This window comes from Haplochromis burtoni, unplaced genomic scaffold (assembly GCF_018398535.1).
Source record: "Haplochromis burtoni strain Fernald_Lab_line unplaced genomic scaffold, NCSU_Asbu1 Contig_75, whole genome shotgun sequence".
In the NCBI taxonomy this organism is placed as follows: Eukaryota; Metazoa; Chordata; class Actinopteri; order Cichliformes; family Cichlidae; genus Haplochromis; species Haplochromis burtoni.
In genome coordinates, this window is record NW_024582436.1 from 1,346,305 (window position 1) to 1,369,514 (window position 23,210).

At 43.3% G+C, this 23,210-nt stretch overlaps 1 protein-coding gene across 5 annotated transcripts in view; it reads right to left on the bottom strand.

Annotated features, from left to right (window-relative positions):
• Nucleotides 1–22,926, bottom strand: part of klf12b (Kruppel-like factor 12b) — a 40,751-nt gene extending 17,825 nt beyond the window's left edge. The window contains exons 1-3 of one of the 5 annotated variants that reach the window (XM_005935146.3): nucleotides 22,763–22,926; nucleotides 6,960–7,042; nucleotides 442–979 (exon numbers count right to left, since the gene is read on the bottom strand). In XM_005935146.3, the coding sequence (XP_005935208.1) occupies nucleotides 442–979; nucleotides 6,960–7,025 (604 nt within the window). In that variant the 5' untranslated portion in view covers nucleotides 7,026–7,042; nucleotides 22,763–22,926. The other 4 variants (XM_005935144.3, XM_005935145.3, XM_042221832.1 and 1 more) reach the window with 4 other exon arrangements.
• Nucleotides 22,927–23,210: the final 284 nt, after the last annotated feature.

Genomic DNA, 23,210 nt, shown 5'->3' on the forward strand with positions numbered 1-23,210 from the left:
CCCCCTCGAGATATAGCTCTACTGCAGAGGTAGAGGATAGAAGTCCAAAAACCCTCAGTGGCTTTAGGTTGTGGTAAGCCTACACAGTATTTGTAATGTAATGGCCAGGAGAAGCTAGAATATGTAACTTCTCTTTATTGAATCTAACATTAAAATGTTTATCATTTTGACTTTGTTACACCATAGGGCAACATTTCCTTATAAGTACGTCTTAGAACATGCAAAATACACCAAAACAAGATGTGGGGCTAGAGTTTCACAGGGGCCCAGGCTGCTCAGTAAATATAAATGTAATAAAAAAGGCAGCAGTTCAAAACCTGAATCATAGTTGAACTTTTTGCAGTGTATCTTATTAAAATAATGACAGAGCTTTAATAGAAATCCCAACAGAACAAAGTTAGCTGTATAAATATAGAGCAAATTCAGCGAGCAGGGTCTCACCTTTGCCCTGGCTTTTGGCCTCATCCAGCAGAGGTAGCATGATGGCATTGTTGAGGCTGGAGGGTGATCGAACGGCAGTGGTGTACATGAGGGGCAGTGACTGTACCACAACTGGGATGCGGTGAACATGGCTGGCGAGCTTCCCGGCTCCCTGCAGGCTCAGAGGGCTGGATGGAGGCGGAGGCACAGAGTGCAGGATGTGCAAATATGGCTGACCTCTCACCCCAGTTCCCGGGGCAACCAGAGGGCCCGATGTGAGCACCGACGAGGCTGAGGTGATAACAGATGGAGAGGAGGAGGAGGAGGATGACGACGATAACGAAGACGGGGAGAAGGCGGATCTGAGGGGGGATGACGATGAAATCGTGGTGGCGGATGAAGAGGAGGGGCGGGGTTTGTTGATGGACAGGTCGACGGGCTCGGTCTGCGTGTGGAAGTGCAGGTCGTGGGCGAGCAGGTCTTCGGGAGGTTCCGGTTTAACTCTGCTGAGGAAAAAGGGGACGCCGTCCATCGCAGTGTAAGGGCGCACTTTGGGTGACTGTGGGCGTAAGAGAGACAGTGATGTTTCAGTTTAATGCCACAAAATACATTAACCTCAAAAGACAGAGTGTTTCTATGGCTGAAATCCAAGGTCTAATAGTTTTTGTGGAAATATTTGTTATGAAACACAAATACAGAGCAAAATATTCATTTAAGAGTTCAACTTCTCCCGTGAAGCTCTTCAACTGGCATGATGTCACGCACAGAAATGCACGAGTAAAGATAACGTCTCTAACACTCGCCTCCTTTCGCTCCCTCGTTCTCTTCTCCTGCCCTGGGTTGCACTCTCTCTTTTTCTCCTGTTTTCCATGACTCCCACACAAACGCAGCTCTCTTGGCTCCCCTTGTCTCTCTCTTAAATCTCCTTTGTGACGGTGAAAAAACATCATATGGGCTCAATTTCCTGACCGTCTCTCTCCGTCTCTCAGAAATGGGCCTCCTAAGGCCAATGCTGGTGGCTTAGCGTATCCCTCAACACATCTTTCACTTAACACCAAGCAGACTGTAACACAACCTCTCCATCTGTCTGCACACGTTTCAGGAACCTGTTTACTTGGAAAAGATAATAGAGAACACACACGGTAGAAAATGTGACGCTCACCCTGCTACTATTTGCTTCTTAGGGCTCCCAAACTTTGGCCCCTTTACTTGATATCGCGGTCTTTGTTCTAATGTCAGATTAGCCGAGTTGCATGTGATGCGGCTGATCTCGGCTCACTCTGCTCAACGTGGGTGCTGCAAAGTGTGGTAAGCAGTGTTGATCCTCACAGTGGAGCCTTTCAGAGGCTGAGTCACAGTTAGTGCCATCAGGGAGCGAGCACGTCCAGGATTTTTTTTTTTTTTAAATAATCAAACAGGAAAAGCTCATTAAAATTAAATGGAAAAAAAATCACTCCAATAGCAGCTGCAGGAGAAATGAAAAAATGTTCTCTAATGTGGGTTTTCATGCTCACTTTTGTTTTCAGAGACTCGCATTTCTTTTTCCTTATGTAATGCTGACTGAGAGTCGATCTGCGGTGAATTACGAATTTTTCTGAGTGGTGTGTATGGGTGTTCTTTTATGTAGTAGCTTACTATTTTTACTCCAGACTTGTATACTTGTTTTCAGCCTACAGGAAGTGTTACAACCCCATGAATCAAACAAAAAAAAAAAAAACTTCACGCAGCGTAACTCCTCTTCAGTTGGAAAACAAACCATGCCCCATGAAAAATGCTTTCTGATGAACTCTGAACCTCAGTGGGGTTCAGCTCAGAGTCACTGGTGTCGTGTCAAGATCCACAGTAAAATATGGTCTGGGTCATTACCCACCACCGATTTCAGGCATGAGCCTTCACAGCATTTCGTTTGTGTTATTCTTCAGGGGTATTGCTTAAAAAAAAAAGCTCAATCATGCTGTTTATTAAGAAAATGGATGACATGATCAGTTCTAGTGTACTGTGATAAAGATAACATCACATCTCCTTCATTTTTGTCAGTACTATTCAAACAGAGACACTTCCCTTAAGGGGCTGACGAATCATTATAAAGTTCTCCTCTTTTAAAAGTTATTCTCAAAGAACGAGAGTGACCTACAGGCACATATAGAATATTTAGATATTCTAAAGCAAATATCAGTAAAGGCTTCAGTAGAAGCGAATCCACAGTGGCATAAGGCTGCCAGCACAGCGACAATGAGAGCGTCATACAGGTTCCCTTCTACCTTTTCTGTTACGATCGAACTTGTGGGCCTCATCGCAAAGAGGAAGATGAAACCAAAGTTTACAAATAAGGTTTTGGTTTTTTGGTTAAAGAAATATGGTGCAGTGATGAAGTGCAAAAAAGAGTAAGAAGATAAGAGAAGCTATGAGAGAGCCACAAACTCTATCAGCAAGAACAGCGATCAGTATCCGGCTGTGCATGTTTGAGACAATAAAGCCCGTGCACCACTGAGAGACTCCGACACTGTGGGGATGTTATGGGCAGCGTACAACAACTTTTTTGATACTATTTGATTATTCAACTGTTAGATTTGCAGCTAATTAAAGAGCCACTGGTGTGAAAGCATAAACCAAACCAAACGGCTGATGATGTACATGTACAATAACAATAAAGAGATTTTCTATTCTATTCTATTCTAAAACACGTTTTTGGTACTTAGAGGCAAAGAAACGGAATACACTTGTAGTCTTAAACATGATTCAGGCTACATTTATACGCACAGATGGATATATAAACCTATCATTTTTATACAAACAACCTCAAGTGAGACGGATGACGCTTGCATTGCTTTGCTTAATAAAAGTTACACTCTGTTGAGTCTCCATGCTAGCAATGTCTAGATTTAAACAAGCATGTCCCTCCTTTAGGTTATTCAAATTCACATTTTATATTTTTCGTTTGTTTGTTTGATTTTTTTATGGTTGAGTGTCTGCTATCTAGTGGCTATATCAGGAATTTACCCAGACAAAATTATCTAAATAAATTTCACACAGAGTTAAACATTAACCGTCATCTCTACTTTGTCTTGCATCAGTCTGACGTAGCCTTTCTTGGCTGAGCCTCGGGCTACCATCTAGCTGCTTTTGCACATGGTCTCTCTGTGTTTCCATTTTTGTGTATAGAAAGCGAGTGTCACAGTCTGCCCGGAGCTATACCGCCTGTCGGCTTTGAAGCCGTTAGATTCACCGAGGCTAATCTCAGTGTTTTGAAAACAGTGTCTTTCTTAGTAAGTGTGTGTAGCCCACTCCTAAAATTATGTAGTATTAGCAGGTCTTCTTACCAGTTAAAGACATTGAAGTATCTCATGTGGTAAAGTGCAGAATGAATAATGTTATGAATAAAACAGATATGCTGCCCCAGTCCTAAATGTTGATTGTTTAGGACAATCAATGAAATGGAATTTTTCTGGCAATATCTTCCCAAGTGCTTTTTTAAAAGAGCAAAGAGTTTTCAACATAGCATTTCTAAACATACTAGTTTTCTTTGGAAAACAGAAATTGTTTCTATTTGTCACAAGAAATATTTCAGAAAAACAAAAGAAATTGGTTTAGACTTGAGGAAAAAAGACTATTGATGCTCACAAAGTAGAAGACCCATATAAAAAGTTATCACAACATTTCCTGGTGTTAAGAACAGAAATCAAAAGAAATTGAAAGAGTCACAGAGTACAGAAGAAGCCTGGTCGAAGTAAGAAGTTAAAGATTTCAAAGCCTCTGAAAGAAAACTAGTGAGAGTTGGTGTGTAAAGACTCTAGAACGACTACCGGGGCACCAGTGAATGACTTAACCCATTTGGGAGAACAATAACTAGAAGCAAGCACAACAATGGACTGTGCAGGTCTAATGAGATGAAACTAGAGTGCTTTGGCTACTTTCAACATGGCAACGACCCAAAACATACGGTGAAGAGCTACCTCCAGAAGACCAACGTGAGCATTATTGACTGACCTGTGCAAAACCCTGACTTGAATTCTACTGAAAATCTGTGTGATGAACTGAAGACCAATGTCCATGCCAGAAGATAATCACATAACAGGCTGGGATTGCTCAGGAAACATCAGAGAAGCTTGTTGAAAACGACAACCAACGACTGCAGGCTGTTAACCAGCAAAAAAAACAGTACACACGGTTGACTACTGACGTCAGAGGAGCTAATCATTTTGACCGGGTAGTTTGGCATTGCATTGAATGTAAGCATCCAAAATAAGGCTAGGCTGTTTGGACAAGCTGTGTTAAAAATTCCTTTCTCTGTTTAACAGTACTTTGGAAATACTTCTGAACTAAAACTAAATTTTCATAGGGAGGTCTAATAATTCTGTCTGCATTTGTGTATGTTTGTAATGACAGTGCACTTGGAAAGTGTCCTATAAACAAAGACTAGTTGGCGCTCTAGCAATGACATTTCCTTTTTAAATAAAATACATATACACTGTTTCTTAAAAAAAACTTTACTTATCTGTTAATTTATTTATAAAGTAGTTAAAAGTAACTTAATGTACTAAATGGTAAGTGAGCAAATTGCACTACAATAAATGATCATATGGCACAAACTCAGTTTACAGCAAGACATCAAACATGCCACTTACAGAAAAGTATACTTGCAACACTATTACAAGCCTATAAAAGTAAATCTACTGCTTTTTTTAGTCCATTGGTATTATACCTTTTGTTTCCATTCATTTGTGAGTGCTGCCGTAATGTTGAGAAGTAAGAACTCTATTTAAAATTCTCTTGTCAAAATATTAGAACGGTCTATACATAAACAAAACATGCAGAAACGAAAGTTCTGCCTTTTTTTCTTCTTCAAACACAACTCAACAGAAATGGAAAACTTAAGCCACCCCTACTCTCACTTTGACAGATACAAACCCACACATGCTTACAAACCTGACACACATACAGCAAGAGCCGCTCAACCTGCCTGCCTGCCTCCGTCCTCATGCCATTGTCTTTATTAGGGGATAATGGTTAGCGGGGCAGATTTTCCAGCCCCTTGCAGGCGAATTGTCTAACGAGGCAGACCATTTCCAGCAAGCCCTTGGCCCCACGCCACCCAAATGAAGACCACATTTCTGCAGCAGCCTAAACTGTCTGTCTGCCTCTGCCATCTAAAGGGAAGCTCGGTCTGTTAGGGCAAGATTGGATCTTGGTGCACTTCAAAGCTGTGTGGGCTGCAGTGCTCACATCCTGTCTGTGACTGACATCATTACAAGGAGAATGATTTCAAACCCAAGGTATGAGGTAGCAGCGCAAGAGCCTAGCTCTCAAACCCTTAAGCCGCAGCTGAGGAAAGGACACCCAGAAAGTAACCACCTGCTCCCTCTATGCCAATTCCTTAGATGTGGAGATTCAATTCTTATCAACACAAACCACCTCCACAGCCAAACAATTCTCTGCAAGGCCTCCGAGATAACCTGACGGGTTATCAGCAGCCCGTATTTTTCTCATCCATCACAGGTTAATGCTCCCAGATTCATCTCAACAGAAACTATTCCGTTATCCCACAAAGTGATCTTGGTGATTTATTAGAAAGCTAAAAATGTTATTGATAGGTTATGAATGGAAATCAATAATAAGTGAATTCTAATTCATCACGGTTACAAATATTAAGTGGTCTGCGCCCACTACACACACAGCTATGCCAGCAACACAGAGCCCTTGTAACCTAGCAACAGCTTCACCATAACAAGACCACTTTATTTCTAGGTACGTCAGACCAGAGAGCACTGATACTGTATGTGGGCCATGAAAAGCTTACGCGAGGTGCCTCTGTTATACATAACATGATCAATACATTTAAATGAACTCATGAAAGTAAATTGTTCTATGTAGCCGATCGGGTAAACAAAGTTATTACAGATTTGCTGGTGGAATTTTTAAACTGCGCTCACATGGGCTTGTAGTGACAAGCTCTTACTCTGTGTAGAAACACCACGGAGGTGACATGGAGCTCTGTGAGAGAGCAGAGGCATGCAAAGGATACAACAAAGCAGCAGATGAAGCCGTAATAGTGTGTGCAGAGAAGGAGTGTGGCATGCTGTGTTGTTTGTCTGCCTGTATTAATGTGTGCATGTGTTTTTGTGAGAAACCCCAGAGGGAGGATAAAGGAAAATTGAGAGATGTCAAGAAGCAGGAACAGGCAGAGATAGATAAGATTTAGTTTCCCATGCAACCCTCCTCCTCCTCAGAGTAGTGACGAGGCTACATCTGCACAGGCCTCACCCACCCGTCCAGCCAGCCAGCGTGGACTCCGCTGGCTCCAGTCACCTCCCTAAAAGACCCCCAGTGCATTCCTGCTCCAGCTGTGGCTCTCTTCCTCTTGGTTCTTCTCTTCTCTTTTCTTACTACCATGCTCTCCGACCACTCCTCTAAGCCCCCACTCAGTCACTCACTTGCTTAGGCCTGGGAGTGATTATCAGCCCATTGCCGGGAGGAGGAAAGAAGGAAAGGAAAGCAGGAAAAAAAAAAAGGAATTGTCTGGAAAACAACTGCTCTCTTACCCCTTGTTCCGATTCCAGGGGCTCGGCTTTGACTCGGACTGCAGGCATTCCGTCAAGCATTAACATCCTGTTTCTTAGCCTGCCTGTGAAGGAACACAGAGGAGGTGTAAGACGGGTGTTTTAGCATGACTAAGCAGGTCCCACACTCACTTATTCACACATGGACATCTACAATGTTGTCCTCACACCCACTGAGAAATAAACACATTTTAAATAGACATGACTTCATGTTTCAGAATCATCAGAAGCTGACACACAAACACACACACACACACACAAAAAGACGCACACAAACTGTGAGTCCCTCTTCTTTATAATAAAGATTTTCAAATTGCCTGGTGGGCTGCAGTGGGGCTAATAACACTTAATAATACTGAAAGAAATCCTCTTAAGACTTCAATGGAATACAAACACATGCTTCATATACAGTTAATCAACAGCAAAGGCATGAACACAACCCGTCTTCAGAGTTTTCCTCTTTAGCCACTTATATAGAGAAAACAATGAGCGCTGTTTGAAGTTGTGGCACTTCTAAAGGTGTAATGTAATATTCATTAATTCACATTATTATTTGAAGTATTTCTTAAGATCCACGCATCCCTCTGCCTCTGAGCACGGTGCGTCTGTAAAGTGGGCAGCAGTGCCCGTCTCCTCAGCTCCGCACTGTGGCTTTAAGAGCGATACTCAGATGGAGCCAATGACAACAATGCATGTTCCGTATCCCTCAGCTTGGGCCCGACCTGAGGTAACCCTCCCTCTTATTATTTTAGCAGCAGTACATGGAGGAATGCAAGCAAGGCAAATAGACCCTAAACATCTCTATTACTCTCCACTGCTGGCACCAGCAGCGGGGTTTGCGGCCCAGTCCTCATAGTCAGCAGCACCACGGCAATCATGACCATTCTAATTCTGAGGAATAAAAGCTGAGGCGGTAATGAATGACATACATTATCTCTGTTTACCTTATGTCCTGGCCATCTAACCACACTAAACATATTGCATATCACACAAAATCCCCGTGGCCTGCTCAATTACTAAACGTTTTTGTTTTGTTTTTGTTTTTTACTCACCAAAGTATCCACTCAAGACAGCTATCGGAAAACATTTCTTATGCAAAAATTGTTTCAGCAAAACTGTTTAATGCCAAGTATTGTTCCTCTACCTCTCAGAGTCTCAAGCGAAAGGCTAATCCTGACTGTGTTTGTGAGTTGAGTGTGTGAGGGAGGCAGAGAAAGAGGGAGGATTTACTCCCTCAATCTGCAACCCCCCAGATCTCGCCTCACAGGTCTAAGTCCCTCAGGTACCCTGGCTGTGCTGCTATTGTATTGTTGTCCAGGATGTCCTTCGGCTTCAGGTCTTGGTAGGCCCAGATAGCGTTGCCATGGTAACGACTGGGCGGGTGGAGCTGCAGCCTCGGTCCAGCCTCAAGCCATGTGTTGAGGAGGAAAAGAAGAGAGGAGTGCACTAAGAGAGGCAGAAAGTGAGGTTTTGTTTTCCCCGGGATGACCACCGTTATGGCAAATGCACTTTCTCCTCATTCACGAGAAAAAAAAGAAAAAAAAACCCAAACCTCTCCAGACAGAGACACTTAAGATAAAACTTGATTTTCCCGAGGGGTTTGCTATTCTTACATCAAAAAGTTGTTGTTTTTTCCTTTTCCATTCATTTTTCTTCACTGTGCTAAATGCTCACTCCATTGTTGATGAAAAAGCGAAACAATTAGAACTTCTTGAAAGTAGCAATCTTTTCCCCGTGTGCCTAAAGTCCATTTAATCCAGTGGGTTTGTGAGCAGTACCTAATGAACTGGCCTGCAGAGGGATATTCATAGGAAATCAATGGTCTCTGCTTTCCTTTGCTTGTGATGATAATGACCAAAGAGCTAACGGCAGTCGGGGAGCCCTAACACTGAGTAATGAGATAACTGAGGGGTGTTGAGGAGTTCGTGTCGCACTCCTTTGACTGAAGTCAAATGTCAATCGCTTTCGTTCCCACAAAAGAATTGTTTCTAACAGCTAGTGCTTGAAGATCAAAAACAAAAATCAAAAAGATTAAAGATAAGAACAAAGACTGAGTTGAAACTGAAAAGAATTTGTTGGTGGTGATAAACCAATGCCTATCCAGTATCACTAAATTTGCTCTGTTGGCAGCAGGCTCAGGCAACCAGCAGTGCACTGTCCATCAGCGGTATGAGGCACTGTGTGTGGGAGATGGAGAGAGGGAGGGGTGGGGGGGTTAGAAGGAAACAGGGTAGATTAAGATCACCTTTCCATTTGCTGCTCTCTGAAATGAAATGGCCATCCCAGGTGTGTGGGGGAGTTGGATGGAGAGAGGAGGGCAGTGGAGTGTTGAGGCATCTCATTTCTCCCTCCTACAAGCCCTCCTGTCCCCACCACAATCCCTCGGTAAAAAAAAAAAAGCAGGTAAAGGGAGCAGGTGAAGATTGATGTCAGTTCTAGCAGAAGAAATGCTCCAAGTATACCTATTTGTGAATTTTCTGCTGTCTTTGTTTTATTGTTTGAATTTATTTGCGTGCCTGTTAATGCGTTTAAGTGAATGAAGTGAAACTCCGACTGCACATCAACATCCATGACCTGAGGTTCACCATCTCCCAGTTCCCTGTTGACGGCTATTGACTGTGTACTCACTGAGGCAACAGCAAGAAGCTTGCGGGCTGCCTTAAAAAAAGTGTTGAAAATTAGAATAGACAAACTTCTCTAGAAGACATTAGACATTGTGAGACCAAATGTTGACCTCATGCGCTCGTTTATTATACATGCACATTTCCTCACTGCATACAGAATCAAAAAAATCAAAAGGAAAGCATATCAAATTAAAAACCACTGTGCCAGAAACAGCTCTGTGGCTTACTCTTGTCTTTTAGCTTTACACCTGTGCTACTAGCACGCTGCCAACACTGTGAATCAAATAATTTTATTTATGAACTGTTCAGTGTTAATTAATGGAGTTTAACAAGGAAGTACTTGACTGGCTAAAAAAAATTATATTAAAAAAAAAAGATGTATGTCGGTTGGTGGTGAACAACACTGTGACTTTGTGCAAGTGCTTGATACTGTCTCTGGGTGTTCACTCTCAGAGCACGGAAAAACATTTCTAATTTTTTTGTTGTTCAAGTAAAAGTTGGGGCTTAAACAAGCTAATGAAACCAGATTTAGTATCTGGCTGTGTGCACCATCTTTGCTTCCCTTCTCATCTTTTTCCTCTCATGTGGACATACTAGCACACACACACACACACACAAATGCCACACACCCTGTAACACACTGCAACAGACGGGCCCCGCCAATGCTTTGTTCCCATGTCGAACGCCCAGAGCAACTGGGTGCATCTGTGTCACAGAGGCTGGACCTGCTGCCACGGGCTGGGATGGAAGAGGGATGGAAAAGGGTGAGAGGAAGGGAAGGGGTAATGAATAATTGGGGGGATTGGGGGGAGGGGATGGGGGGGTTACATGAGGATGGATTCAGGAAGGTGATAGCTAAGGAAGAGATGGCGGGGGGGGGGTTGAAGAGCGCAGAGTTACTGGCAAAAGCAGTGGTTAGGAAAGCAATCACGGGGAGTTGAAGGGGTTGGAGGGGGTTGTTTAGCGGGGAGGAGGAAGGGAGGGAATCAGAGAAGGGAGAGAGGGGAGAGAGGGGATATGGACATGAGCCAAGGCCCGGTCGAGCGCAAAGCACACGGTGCAAGAATGCCAACAGACCCCCCCTCCCATCCAGTCCTCTACCAAAGGGAGGAGAGAAAGAAAAAAGGGAGAGCAAGAAAGCAAAGCAAGAAATGCATTTAAAAATGTAAACAAATGCTTAACTAGTTCTATTGATAAAAGGGACAGAGCTGTAGTTGATGTGAAATAAGCATTTCCTGTGTTTTGCCCAGGCTGTCTGTTGCTGGCCTCTTCGCTGCAGCTCACTTCCCTGTTCTGTGCCCCTGGACACCCCAATGTGACACATTGGCCTGATAACCAACCTACGACTGTTAGCTCACTTGCACACTGCAGCACTTCCTCTCTTTCAAGTCAGCCAGTGCACAGAGGTTTTTGAAAACTAGTAAAGAAATACTGTAGCAATTTCTCAATAAAGAAGGTGAAATGGGGGGAAAAAACTTGCTAGACAAAGAGCTTTGGATGAGTGATACTTTTGCAGACACTGGGACATAAACGCTACTGATTTTTTTTTTGCTAGCAGAGTAGACGGATCAGCCGAATCACAGCTGATTTTCAATCTCAGCCTGCTTCATGTTAAGCTGCATCTGTGCATGACCTCATCTTGTTGAACTAATTCTGGTCTTGAGAGCTATGTGCATAGTTCCTTGCTGAGTTAGTACTCGAAGAGTAACTGCGCCCAGGAAAATTATGGCATTTTATGCGGTCAAGGGCTCAACATTTGAATCTTAAATCCAATCCGGTCAGTGGTGCCCTACAAAGCTAAACACCACATAAATAATGTAATTCAAACAGGACCACTTTATCAGAGAACTTCTTATTTCCATTTGCAGATGACTAAGTTATACTTGGCTGCTTGGCTCTGCTCTCAGGCCTCCCCAGCAAAAGCCTTGAAGAGCACACCTCAATCCCATGTTCTTCCACATGCATAGATGGAAAACCCAAGCACTTTCAAAGGAAGAACAGCAGCACAGGCGTCAGTGACACCAGATATGATGCTGAGAAGTCAGATAAATCCATAGAGCTATTTGGGGAATGTATATAAAGAAAATCTTAGCTGTGTTAACTCATATTCATATCTGACAACAAATTGCATGGCTGGAAAAACATACAACTGACATGTCTACTTGGAACCTGGGTTTTCTCCAGGATGTCAAATGATAATTTGTGTGGGAATTAAGTGGAGTTTAAGGGATTCAGACACACAGCATCAGCTTATCCTCCATATTGCCTTCTGTGCCTGCTGGCGACTGTAAAAGACCGTAAAAAAGCGCCTGATGCATTAATTTTTGCTGGGAGTGGGGGGCAGTCAACTCATTCCTGCTTGCTACAATATAGCTGTTGATGACCAAAATGACCCTGAAGCCACCGGAAAATGTTCCCGTGCTCCTGATTGGTAGTCTGCCGCTGTTTGTCACAGTGCGCAGCGGTCAAAGTTCAAATTAGTTGAACTCTCAGCGCGCTGCGGGTGAGCCACATCGTTGCTTTGGCCAGCATGCCAACAAGCCATCGGCGCAGTAACAAACCAGTGGTGCGCAGCGCAAACCATTTTAAAGTATGGATTTCACAGCGTCAATGTTCCATCATGTTTGAAAAACCGATTATGTTGATAGATATGAAAAAAACTCCCTTCAGAGCCACAGAAGGGACATAAAGATTACAAACAAATAAGGCAAATAACTGTTTTCAATACGATGAGTTGACGTTTGAAATTAGCAGAGTTCCCCTTTAAGGTCTCTCATGAAAATGAGATTAAGGTACTTCCTATCTAAATAAAATCCCTTCACCAGACAGGAAAAGAGAAACACCATCAGTGTTGATGGTGTTTGTTGATTGTCCAAGGTATGTATGTGTGTTTAGGTTTCATGCCTGGATGTACTGTTTTGGACATGTTATTTTTTTTAAAATCATTCCTGGCACTCTGTGAATGGTCTCAGAATTTCCATTTCAGAAGACGTATTTTCCTTGGCAAGAGCAGCAAGTGAAGTCTTTTGGATGCTTCTGGGACATTTTTGAACGGGGCTCAAGAGAGCAGAGAGCTACTACCTCCTTGCTCATAAAAGCGTGGACTTCTCCGACTGCGGACAAGCACAATGGCAATAAACTACAGCTTATACACCCTACCCTTTTTAAAAAAAAGAGAGAGAGAGGGGGAAAAAAGTTCCCTTTAGGGTTAAAACCCCCTCAAAGATGCACTCAACTGATGCCTTTTACCTCAAAACACCCCGCCCATTTCCTCTTCGAATAAATCAGTTCCACAGAGGAAAAACACAGCTTGCTTTATGTACACAGTTATTAATAGACAGAACACACTCATCATGTGTTGGATGATTTATTTCTGGCACATACTGTGAAACTTGGGGAACTTATCAGCTCCTTATCAATTTAAAGGAAAAACTCAGAGACAGGATGAATACATAATGATTTTAGAAATAAAAGGTAAATGGGCACATTAAGGTTGTCAGCAGCAACAAAACAGAGCGATTACAGAGGTGTCACCTAATGGCTAATCCTTGTATGATTATTCTTGAAATTAAGAGTAAAAACGATATCACTGAGATGCTGCCTATCAAAAAAAATTATGTGTATTAAAAAAAAAATTCATAAAACCGAATACCAAATAAAGCCATGTGACAAATTGGGTCCAGGGTGCACCCTGCCTCTCGCCCTATGGCACCTGGGATAGGGTCCAGCCCCCACAAAACACTGAATTGGATTTTGGATGGTTGGATGGACGGATGTGTGGAAAATCAAATACAGAGTAGCCTGAGACAGCTCCAGAGATAGACACCCAAAGCATGTGAACAGGTTGACTGCGCCTAGCAAAGGATGAGTATTGATTTCATTGATCCAAGTGTCATAATGGTTACACCCAGCTTCAAGAAAAGCTCCAATTTGAAATTCCCCATAAAAGTCGTCGTGTTCCAAATTAAATTTAAAAAGAAAAACCTGCGCTCTGGCGACTTTGTGCGGTGTAAAGTTAAAGAAGCAACAGCAGTACCCGTGATATAAATCATTTGAAGACTTCAAATTAAATTCTTAGAAATCAGTGTAATGACGTCTGAAATTATGGAAACACTGCCGTGTGTGAGAGAGAGCCACAGAGCAGTGAACTCATAGTGTTCCTCCCTGAGCCAGGCAGCTCAGCACCTGAGAGGAAACCGGCTCCATTTATAGAGTGGATGCCCATGTAAATACACAAACAACACACAGACACAGAGTCACACACTAGTAAGGCCCACGGAAGTTCCCATATTCTGGTGAATTGCCCTTGGGTCCTTGCTATTTCTGCCAGGGGCAGGGGGATCCTGTGTCAGTAATCCTGTCATGATGAGGGGGATGAGGTCGCCGGATGCAGCTTAAGTACGCTGCCTTCACCAGCACACACGCACACAGGCAGAATAATTTGTAACGACCACGACATACAGCAAGTCAGTTATGAGTGTGGTTACAATAACAAATCTGCGGTTCACAATAAAATTTCCTCAAGGTAATGAGAAGATGTCGCAGACCGGCACTGACACATGCTTTATTTAATCAAGTGAAACTTATCAAATTAAACCAAAGAGTCGACAGACCAAAGCAAGTTGCAAAAGTAATAACACTTTAGCCAGATATTTCCCTAGTGCCACTTGTTTAATGAGTCAAATGGTCAAAATATGGTTACAACAGGGCAAAAGGGAAATCTTTTATCTTTTTTTTTTTTCAGTGACTTTTTTCATTGTGAAAGATCCCCACCTCCACCATTACCACCTCCGTCCCTTCTAGGTCTTGTGAAACTGTGGGAAATGAAGAAGCTGTTTATTCTGAGAGGAAACACTCAAAGTGAAAAGAAGAGTCGGTCGCTGTCTGGTTTGTCTGTGTCTCTGTCTGTGTCTCAAATGCACTTCTTATAAAGCTGACTTCCTGAGCCCCTTTTCTGATCTACAATCTGGCTCGCAGACACTCACAAACCTCGTGACCTCTGCCTGCACCCACCGTGAACCATATTTATCTTAGATTCAGAGGCAGACACGCATGCACATAAACTCTGCAGCTCTGCCCATGAAAGAAGAATATGGATGCCCATTCAACACAAACAGCCACCCACACACACCTACAGTGTATGCACACACAAGCCGTGCACAAATACACACACACTCCTCCACATTGCTCCAGAGAGAGGTAAACAGAAGAGTCTGACATCCTCTTGCATCATGTGCCTCAAATGCAGCAGAGAAACAGCTAAACAAGCTGTGACCGTGACAGCGCTAAAGTGAGGTGGCATTACTCAAGCAAGCTCCGACTCCCAAGTCAAAGCAATTTGTGACACCATTCTAGACTATTTATGTCCAATTGAAGGTCATTTTGATGAAATCGTGAGAAAGAATAAGTTAAATGTTCAGTATGAAAGCTGGATCGAGTTCGGTGCTAAGGAAACCACAAATAGACACCACAAAACAGCTCCTGAAGAGATAGTTTACTATGAGGTCTTCTTGCTTCAGCATAATCCGCTGACCTCTCAGAAACACCGTACACATGCATACACACTCACTCACCTCAGTAAATGCAGCACGGTCAGTGGCTGTGCATCTAAAATAGCCTCTGACACAAAAACCTCACTTGTACCAAAGGAGGGGGAGGTGGAGCCAAGCAAACCAGGGTAAACGTGTGGAGCACTTGGCTTAGCCTTTCAGGAAGATACTCTAATATTCTGTGTATGTTTATACCACCATACGGCTAAACTGTACACGAGAGTGAGATACTGTGAGGCTGGTTGACTGCAGTGGATCAATATAAGATGCACTCGGTGCCTCTGTACCAGTCTCTTATTTACTTTCAGTTCACAGGTCCTTGGTTGAGGTGACCACACTGCGGTACTTACTAATCATCTCGAAAAGACCGAACAGCATCGCAGGCACATTTCTGTACAGCATTCACCATGAATAAAAAATGAAAAACCGGTGAATATATTTTTATTGATGCTTTACAGTGGGAGGCCGCCATAGAAGGGAAATATAAAGCGTTCTCAGTGTTGTAAAGGTGTTAAGCAAGTGAACCTTGTGGTATTTTGCCATTTCTCAGCGCTCGTGAAGAAGTTATAGCTGCTTTCAACATGTTTGAAAATGAGTGTAAGGGTGAAACCCTGCTCTAATTTCCCACACTGAACTAATGGATTAGTTCAGTACCCTCACAAAAAAGCAACAAAAAAAATCCTTTCCATCAACTCTACCACCACTAACCACCCACATGTTTACCACCCCCACCCACTCTCACCTGCCCGAAGGGATGCCAGCACACTCGACCCTAATGGCGAATTCTTTGTGTAGGCTACTGTCTCTTATCCCCTAGGCTCTGGTAGCGTATGTGTGTGTACTTGTGTTCCAACATGTATGTCTGAATGTGATTCCCCTTCCCCCAACATATGCACTGTGTACATACTGCTCACAATGGCCTGTCTTCCGAATGCATCACAGCACACGTGCATTCTCAAAAAGATCGACCTAGATGTTGTACAATAACTGTACAATGCAAGCATGCCAAGGCACCAATACAGTGACTCATCTACTACTGTATCTACTGTAAACAATTCATGTAGAAATAATATCATCTCAAACAGTGAAACACACACTCTTATTTTTTTTTCACTTGTCTTCCTTTGCCCTTTTTTCTCACTCGCCATCTCTTACATCCAAACAGCGGCCTGCATGCAGGCATATATGCGAGCGCACGGGCAATTTACTCGTGGCTTTTTTTTAATAGCCTTTGCAGAGTCGTCCTGATGCAGCTTCACAAAGTGTCGCGACTATCTAACCCTACTTTTTGCTGACACAACCAAATCCACCCCAACGCACAGCACATGGAAATTGACAATAACGGACCAAGCAAAACATTCCAACACACTGACACTTATTACATCAAATGCGCGCAGCTATTTTCGCTCACCGAGTTTTTCCCCTTGGTTTGACCCATTCCAGCTCTCCAATAACACTCAATAAAAGCCAGCAGCTGTGTTTACCTCTATTACTCATCTACTCACGCCTTCACTTCGATTACTGCTCCTCTCTTTTTAAGCCGACGCTGTGCCATGTTGATACCTGGCTGAAGCAGCTAATTGAGTAGAGCTATGGCCTGTAGTAGGAGCCTAAATTCAGCTGTGTAGAAATGCCACAGCCCTCCAAATGGATTCCACATGCTGTTTACATAATTTCGTTTCCTAACAGTTGACCTACAGTACAACTGGAAACAAAGTTCACAGTGATCCACGCAGCATCCTTACACAGGTCTGTAGAAACCATCTGCATGGAGGATAGAGAGAAGCAACTCCCAAAAGATTCTGTGAAGGGGAAAGTCTCAGAAATGATCCAAAACAGACTGAAAATGCTGACTTTGAATACTCTCCCATCCTTCTTTCTTGGCTTCCTTCCTTTTCTTCTCTCCTCCTTTAACAGCCATATTTGGCTAAAATCAATCGCACGCTAGTTTGAAAGAGGAAACGTCATCGCCTATAGACGGGCCTTCCACTGACATACCTTTCTATCCTAGCCATGGAAACATGTCGAGCGACCTCAAATCAGAGTCTGGGGGCAAGCTCTGCAACATGAGTCACTTCCAGTAAGCAGTGAGTGTGCTGCTCTAGCGATTGTGTCATTACTCAAAAGGAAAAAAGAAAAAAAAAACTTGGATCAATACACCGGTCAGACATCATTTGAAAAAATCTGCCTGTCTTAATACGTTTTTTGCTCTATCAAAATAAAAACTTGGTTCCCCACGATAGCTTTAACAATAGGAGACTCCTTATAAGTATACAACCAGGGATGAGGTTAACAATGCTTAAAATGATCTTGGACAAGCTCGAATCTTTCATGTTAGATTGTAGAGCCTTCTGATTTTTTTTCTTCACTATTTATACTATCAACCTCAGAGTCCCTGGCTGTTGCACAATACTTTCCGTGCTTTCTCTCTCTCTCTCTCTCTCTCTCACCCCTCTCTTTCTGCTCACTAAACACACATGCTCTTGCACTCTGTGTACACCCTTAACTTAATTTGGTAAACAAACGGGGGCTGGACACTCGGGTCGAAGGTTGAATCCACAAGAGAATGTGCAAAGGGAAAGAACATTTTGTCATTTCTAGGATTATGAAATACCAGTATAGGGACTTCAGCTCACTAACATCACCTACAAATATTTCTTTTTGTTTTTTAATGTCGCTCACAGTAAGTTCATGACAGCCACCGCTGGATGAACGACGAAGCGACACAGCGATTCCTTTCTCTTTCCTTTAATTGAATCAGCTTTTGCGTTTTCTTTTTTGGCTCACATGATAGTTTGATGTAAGAAGGTGCCAACATATCCTGGATTGAGAGCTCGAGAGATGAGAAGCAATTTTCGGAAACTGGATCTGTATGTTATATATTGGGTCCATACTCTAACCTCTCTAATTTTCCTCTCACCCTGGCCTTGGATTACAGTAGAGACCCACATTAATCCAGCCATATAGTGCGCTGCAGTCTATCTGCAATCAGTGCTGATACACTCAATAACACCCACTTGGATCAATGAGCAGTCAGTCAATATGGCAGCAGTTAACCCAGTTTATTAGCCCTAATGCAGGAAATTTCATCTTCTTAAATACAAATTTGAGCCTATGTGTTGTTAGCATGAACAAACCAGAGCAAAGCACATCTTCCTGAAAGATTTGATCTGTCAACAAGCAGCCAATTTGTGCGTCCTGATACGTGGCTGACAGAGGTTGCCTTTAAAGGGGGGAATCCTGCGGAGCAATTAAATATCCTGGGCAGAGCGGTGTTGATGGACAGATAGAGTCTATCCGTTGGTGATTGGCTTTTTAATTGAGTCCCCCCCACCTGTACTGATCCTTATCGTAAGCCTTTGGACCATGTCTTGGGGTGGGGGTTGAGCTACTGAAGGAATCAGATTGGCAGCACCAGCTTTATACAGTTGTGGAGGAAAACAGCAAGACGCGCGAGACATCAAATCGTTCATGTCAATGTTGGCATAGTCGGTGTGCTCTCAAGATCTGCATTCTATTTGTGACAGCAGCGGTGGGTTTCAGGGGTTGGGTGCACTCAAAAGCAGGCACAGGTATGCTAAAGAATACCATTTATAAATGCAAATATTTAACCTGACATGTTGAGCATTTTAATCAGCTGCCTCTCCAGTGTTTCTTTCACCTACCACAACTGGATGGGCTCCAACTGTAGTAGTGACACATGCAGCAGTCTCCAAATACTGCAGGTCTCAGTAAAAGTGGCTCTCCAACTTACAGTGGATCTCCAGATCTCCCCACACCAATATGGGCAGCTGCCATCCAAGATGATGCCCGGGATGAGAGCAAAGCAGCTGAATAATTTTGTCAGCACAGCAGTAAACCAGCAAAGCATGACACAGGAAGGATGGGGCTAGGTGGTTAGTAACAACTGAACCTTCAAAATAAGAGCGAGATGATTGTCCACTTGCACAATAATGATGTATATCGTCCTTTCAGACAGACGATAAGTATCACAAAAATGCTAAAATGAGTCATGAGACATTAAAATATCTGTACAGCCTGCCGATATCTATGTAAAGTCTATTTGTGGGAAAACCTGATGTTTCAAGCAAAAAACTAGAAAATAAAAAAAATAAGGAAACACCCCAAAACAAAATAAGTAAATTTTCAGAGCAGTCTGCAAGTTGCAAGAGTTATGCTTGCTGTCCTTCAGAAGCAAATGTCAAAGATGAATAAAAAAAAAGTACATACAGCGATGGGTGGATGGATGATTAAAGTAAATTTGAACACCGAAGACAAGTGTCAGTTCCCAGTTTTTTAACGGACAGCCACTGCCATCATTGTTCTTGAACTCTTAGTTATTACTATAAACAGGGCATTGAAGAGACACCAATATATCCACTGTAATCATTTTTCCAGCTAGTTTCATGGAGAACCAGGGGGTCTCCAGATCATAGACTGGACAGAATTACAGTCCTTGCTTTTTGCCTGCTGGGGTCTCCAGTCCATCAAAGGTCTAACAAAAAGACCCTAACAGCCTTTCACACTCACGCTCACCTGTACAACCGACTTTGAAATCAACACTTATATCAAGCATCTTTTTGGACTGTGGGAAGATACAGAGCATCTGGAGAAAACCCATGAAGTCACAGACAGAATACGCAAGATCGAGACAGAAAGGACACCGACAGGTTCAAGCCCAAACTTTCTTGCTGTGACGCAAAAGTGCTAAACAGTCATTTTGAATCCAAACCATGACCTTTTACTAACCCACTCATTTTTTCTAGCTAAACATTCATCCTCACAGTAAGCCACAAACAGCAACATCCTTTCGATACTGCTGTCAAACCAGCTAGTGCAGGTTGCATGTTGCTTTAGTGGACGTGGGTAAACATTAAAAATATATACACTAACTGGTCAACATTTCTTTTTCTTCTTTTTTTTTGTTACTGCTATCTGAATGTCTGAATTAAGTCACAAGGAACACTGACCTGTTTATCATGTAAAGTGACCTTTACATGATAAACATTCAGACAGGTCATTTAACTCTTCTGTTATCATCCAAATGTACTACATTGTACTATATGTACTAAATGTACTATATTTGAACTGTTCTCAGTTCACCACATTATTATATGCTACACTGAAGTGAGTAGTGTTGTCAGTGAAGTTAATACTTTAGCAGTCAATGAAGTCATTTTTACAGAAATACAGGCTCTGACTGTGTTTCAGCAAGAAGATGATCTTGATTAAGACAATATATCACAAGCACTGTGCAGGCTTCCCTTACATGCAGGCAGCAGTAGCATGATCAAATACAGAATGTACAAAGGCTTCTAGCATCAACAGCAAAGTGGGCATGTGATGGAGACTTCGGGACCTGGACTGCAAAGTCTCTGTTTTCCTCAGTCCACTACACTGCTTCATAATCCAGGCGTACTGTGAACGCTGGGTAAAGACACAGCAAAAGTCATGCATTTTAAAATGTTAACCAGTTATTGTGGCCATTGCCTCAGGGATGATCCAGCTTAAAGACTTTCTGTTGAAGACCTGTTCATACATACACTGAACCCCCTAATTATAGCTACATTATCTAGTGCTTACAATGGCACTCTGACCACAGATGTGGTTCAGTGCTACAGTAATTAACCTTAAAAAGTTTATTTTCAAATTTCTTTCCAGATCATAAATACTGTTTTCACAAATAAGCCTTCAGATCCGTGACATTGCAGACTTACGTGATTTGGATGATCAAGACGTGCAGATGTTTGTGTGCTGTAAAGAGACACTTTCAGGCATCTAATGTGATTCTTTGCCGTTTACACACAGTGTCGAAAGTCTGCTCTACATGTGTGATATCAGCCTGCTTATTCGTGCACAGGCAGAAGGCCTTATTGTACATGGATTTAAGCGATACTTTAAATGGGCACTAATCTCCCTCGCTCAACACCAAGGAGCTGCAGAGCTGCAGGGGGTCTCATCCTCACACATCCACACACACATATATATGTCTGCTATATATATATATATATATATATACACACACACATATATATATGGATGGACAGAGAGAGAGACCCCACTTATAAACACATACAAATACCCTAGGGCTGACGCATAGTTAAAGGCAAGGTAGGGCCTCTCCACATCGCTAGGGTAAAGTCACACAGGTCAGTGCTTAGTTTCCACATCAAACCCAGGAGCAGAGGCCAGAGTCTCTACCACCCCCATCCCCACCACCACCTTTCTCTCTCCTTCCCTCCCACTCTCTCCACACACATACTCCCCCCTCCTCCTCGTCCTCCCCCCTCTCTGGATGTACAAATGCCTTTGCTGTCAGCTCTGCCCTGGTCCCCTGTAATTGAAAATAACAGCCAAGGGCCAGCCCCCGGCCACTCTCTCCAGCCTGGTGGCTCTCTGCCCCTGTGACAGCCACCCATCAATACCAATGACTATTACCCTGGAAGTGAGAGCGCTGGCGATGACATCCAAGACACCACCCCTGCAACACTCCCACACACACACACACACACACACACACACACACACACACACACACACACACACACACACACACACACACACACACACACACACACACACACACACTCATATATACACACACACGAGTGTCCTTCCTCCGCTATCCAACCCTCCTAATGTTTAACCCATTCCTAACAGCCTCGTTCCTCTGTTTCTAAGCTGCTACAGTAGACAAACAAGCCCGTCTCTCTCTTTCACACACAGACACACACACACACACACCATAACGCTGCACACAAATGCACACCCACACGCACACAACTCTCTTAAGACATGCACGAAACTCTGACAAGCAGCAAACTTTTTTTTCCACTGAGAAGTGCCGAGAGTTTTTGCAGCGCAGTCACACTCACATCCCCCACTAAGACATTCAGTCAGTGTTATTCTACAACACTCCTTCACTGATAAGCAGATATGTTTGAAGTTGCATTGGACTTGTGAGAGATAAGAGACTTGAAACACAGGAGGTGCCTGCGCTGTAAAAGTGTGGATGCTGCCCATGTCCCCGGTTGTCCCGAGTATATAAAAATCAGCTCTCTTTTTTTTGGCCTCTTTTATGACAGCTTATTAATTGACACTGACAATAAAGAGTTGTCCAGTCAGCTACATGCAGGATCTCTTGTGTCCCCCCCCACTACCTTCTCTACTGTCAAACACCAAGCACAATACTATAGGTGATCTGAGTTGTCATTTGCTTTGACAGAGCAATGACAGCTGGACGAAACGCATTCAACACAAGCACAAAGCCCAGCAACGTGACAAATGAAGCACATAGCAGCAGCCAGCAGAGGAACAGGACAAGAAAATTGCACAGACCTTGTCAGAAGCTGCAGAGCCGTGGAGACTAGGAGACTGTTTTCCTTTCTACAGTCCTCTCTGTCTCGTCTCCTCCTCTCCTCTTCTCTCCTCTCACTCTGCGCGTATGTACGTGTGTATGTGTGTGAGTGAGTGTGTGTGCGATAATGTGTGTGAGTGAGTGTATGTGAGTGAGCAGCTCCCTCCCCTTCTGCCTCTCAGCTGCTCGGCTCAGGCAGTTCTCAGGAAATGAATGAGAGCGCACAGAGAACTGTTGTACTTGCAAATGACTTACCCCGAGTCACATGATCCGCTAAATGTAGGGTGGGCCGGTGGGTGGAGGCTTCATAAGCAAAAGGGAAGACAATATACTCTAAGCTTTAACAGCATGCATCGAATTACATGGGGCCCCTCAGGGGAGGTTTCCGACGCGTCCGCTCTAAACCAGTCCAAACTCCCTCCAGTGCACACCTCCCGGAGCGCAGCGGAGAGTCCTGGGCTGGGGTGAGCACCGGAGCACCTCCCCGTTTAAAGGGGACGGAAACGAAGGGGGTAACAGTGCATTAGTTCAACTTGTTTTATTCGCAATGCATCAGTTTGGGTTGTGATAATTAAAAGGACAAAGTTTTTACACGCGCGTCTAGTAATTACACCCACGGATACAGTAATTATAAATACAAGTGAACCGATGTGGTCAGTGAACCGATTTGTGAATAGAAAAACGAACTAGTGAACATTTAGTT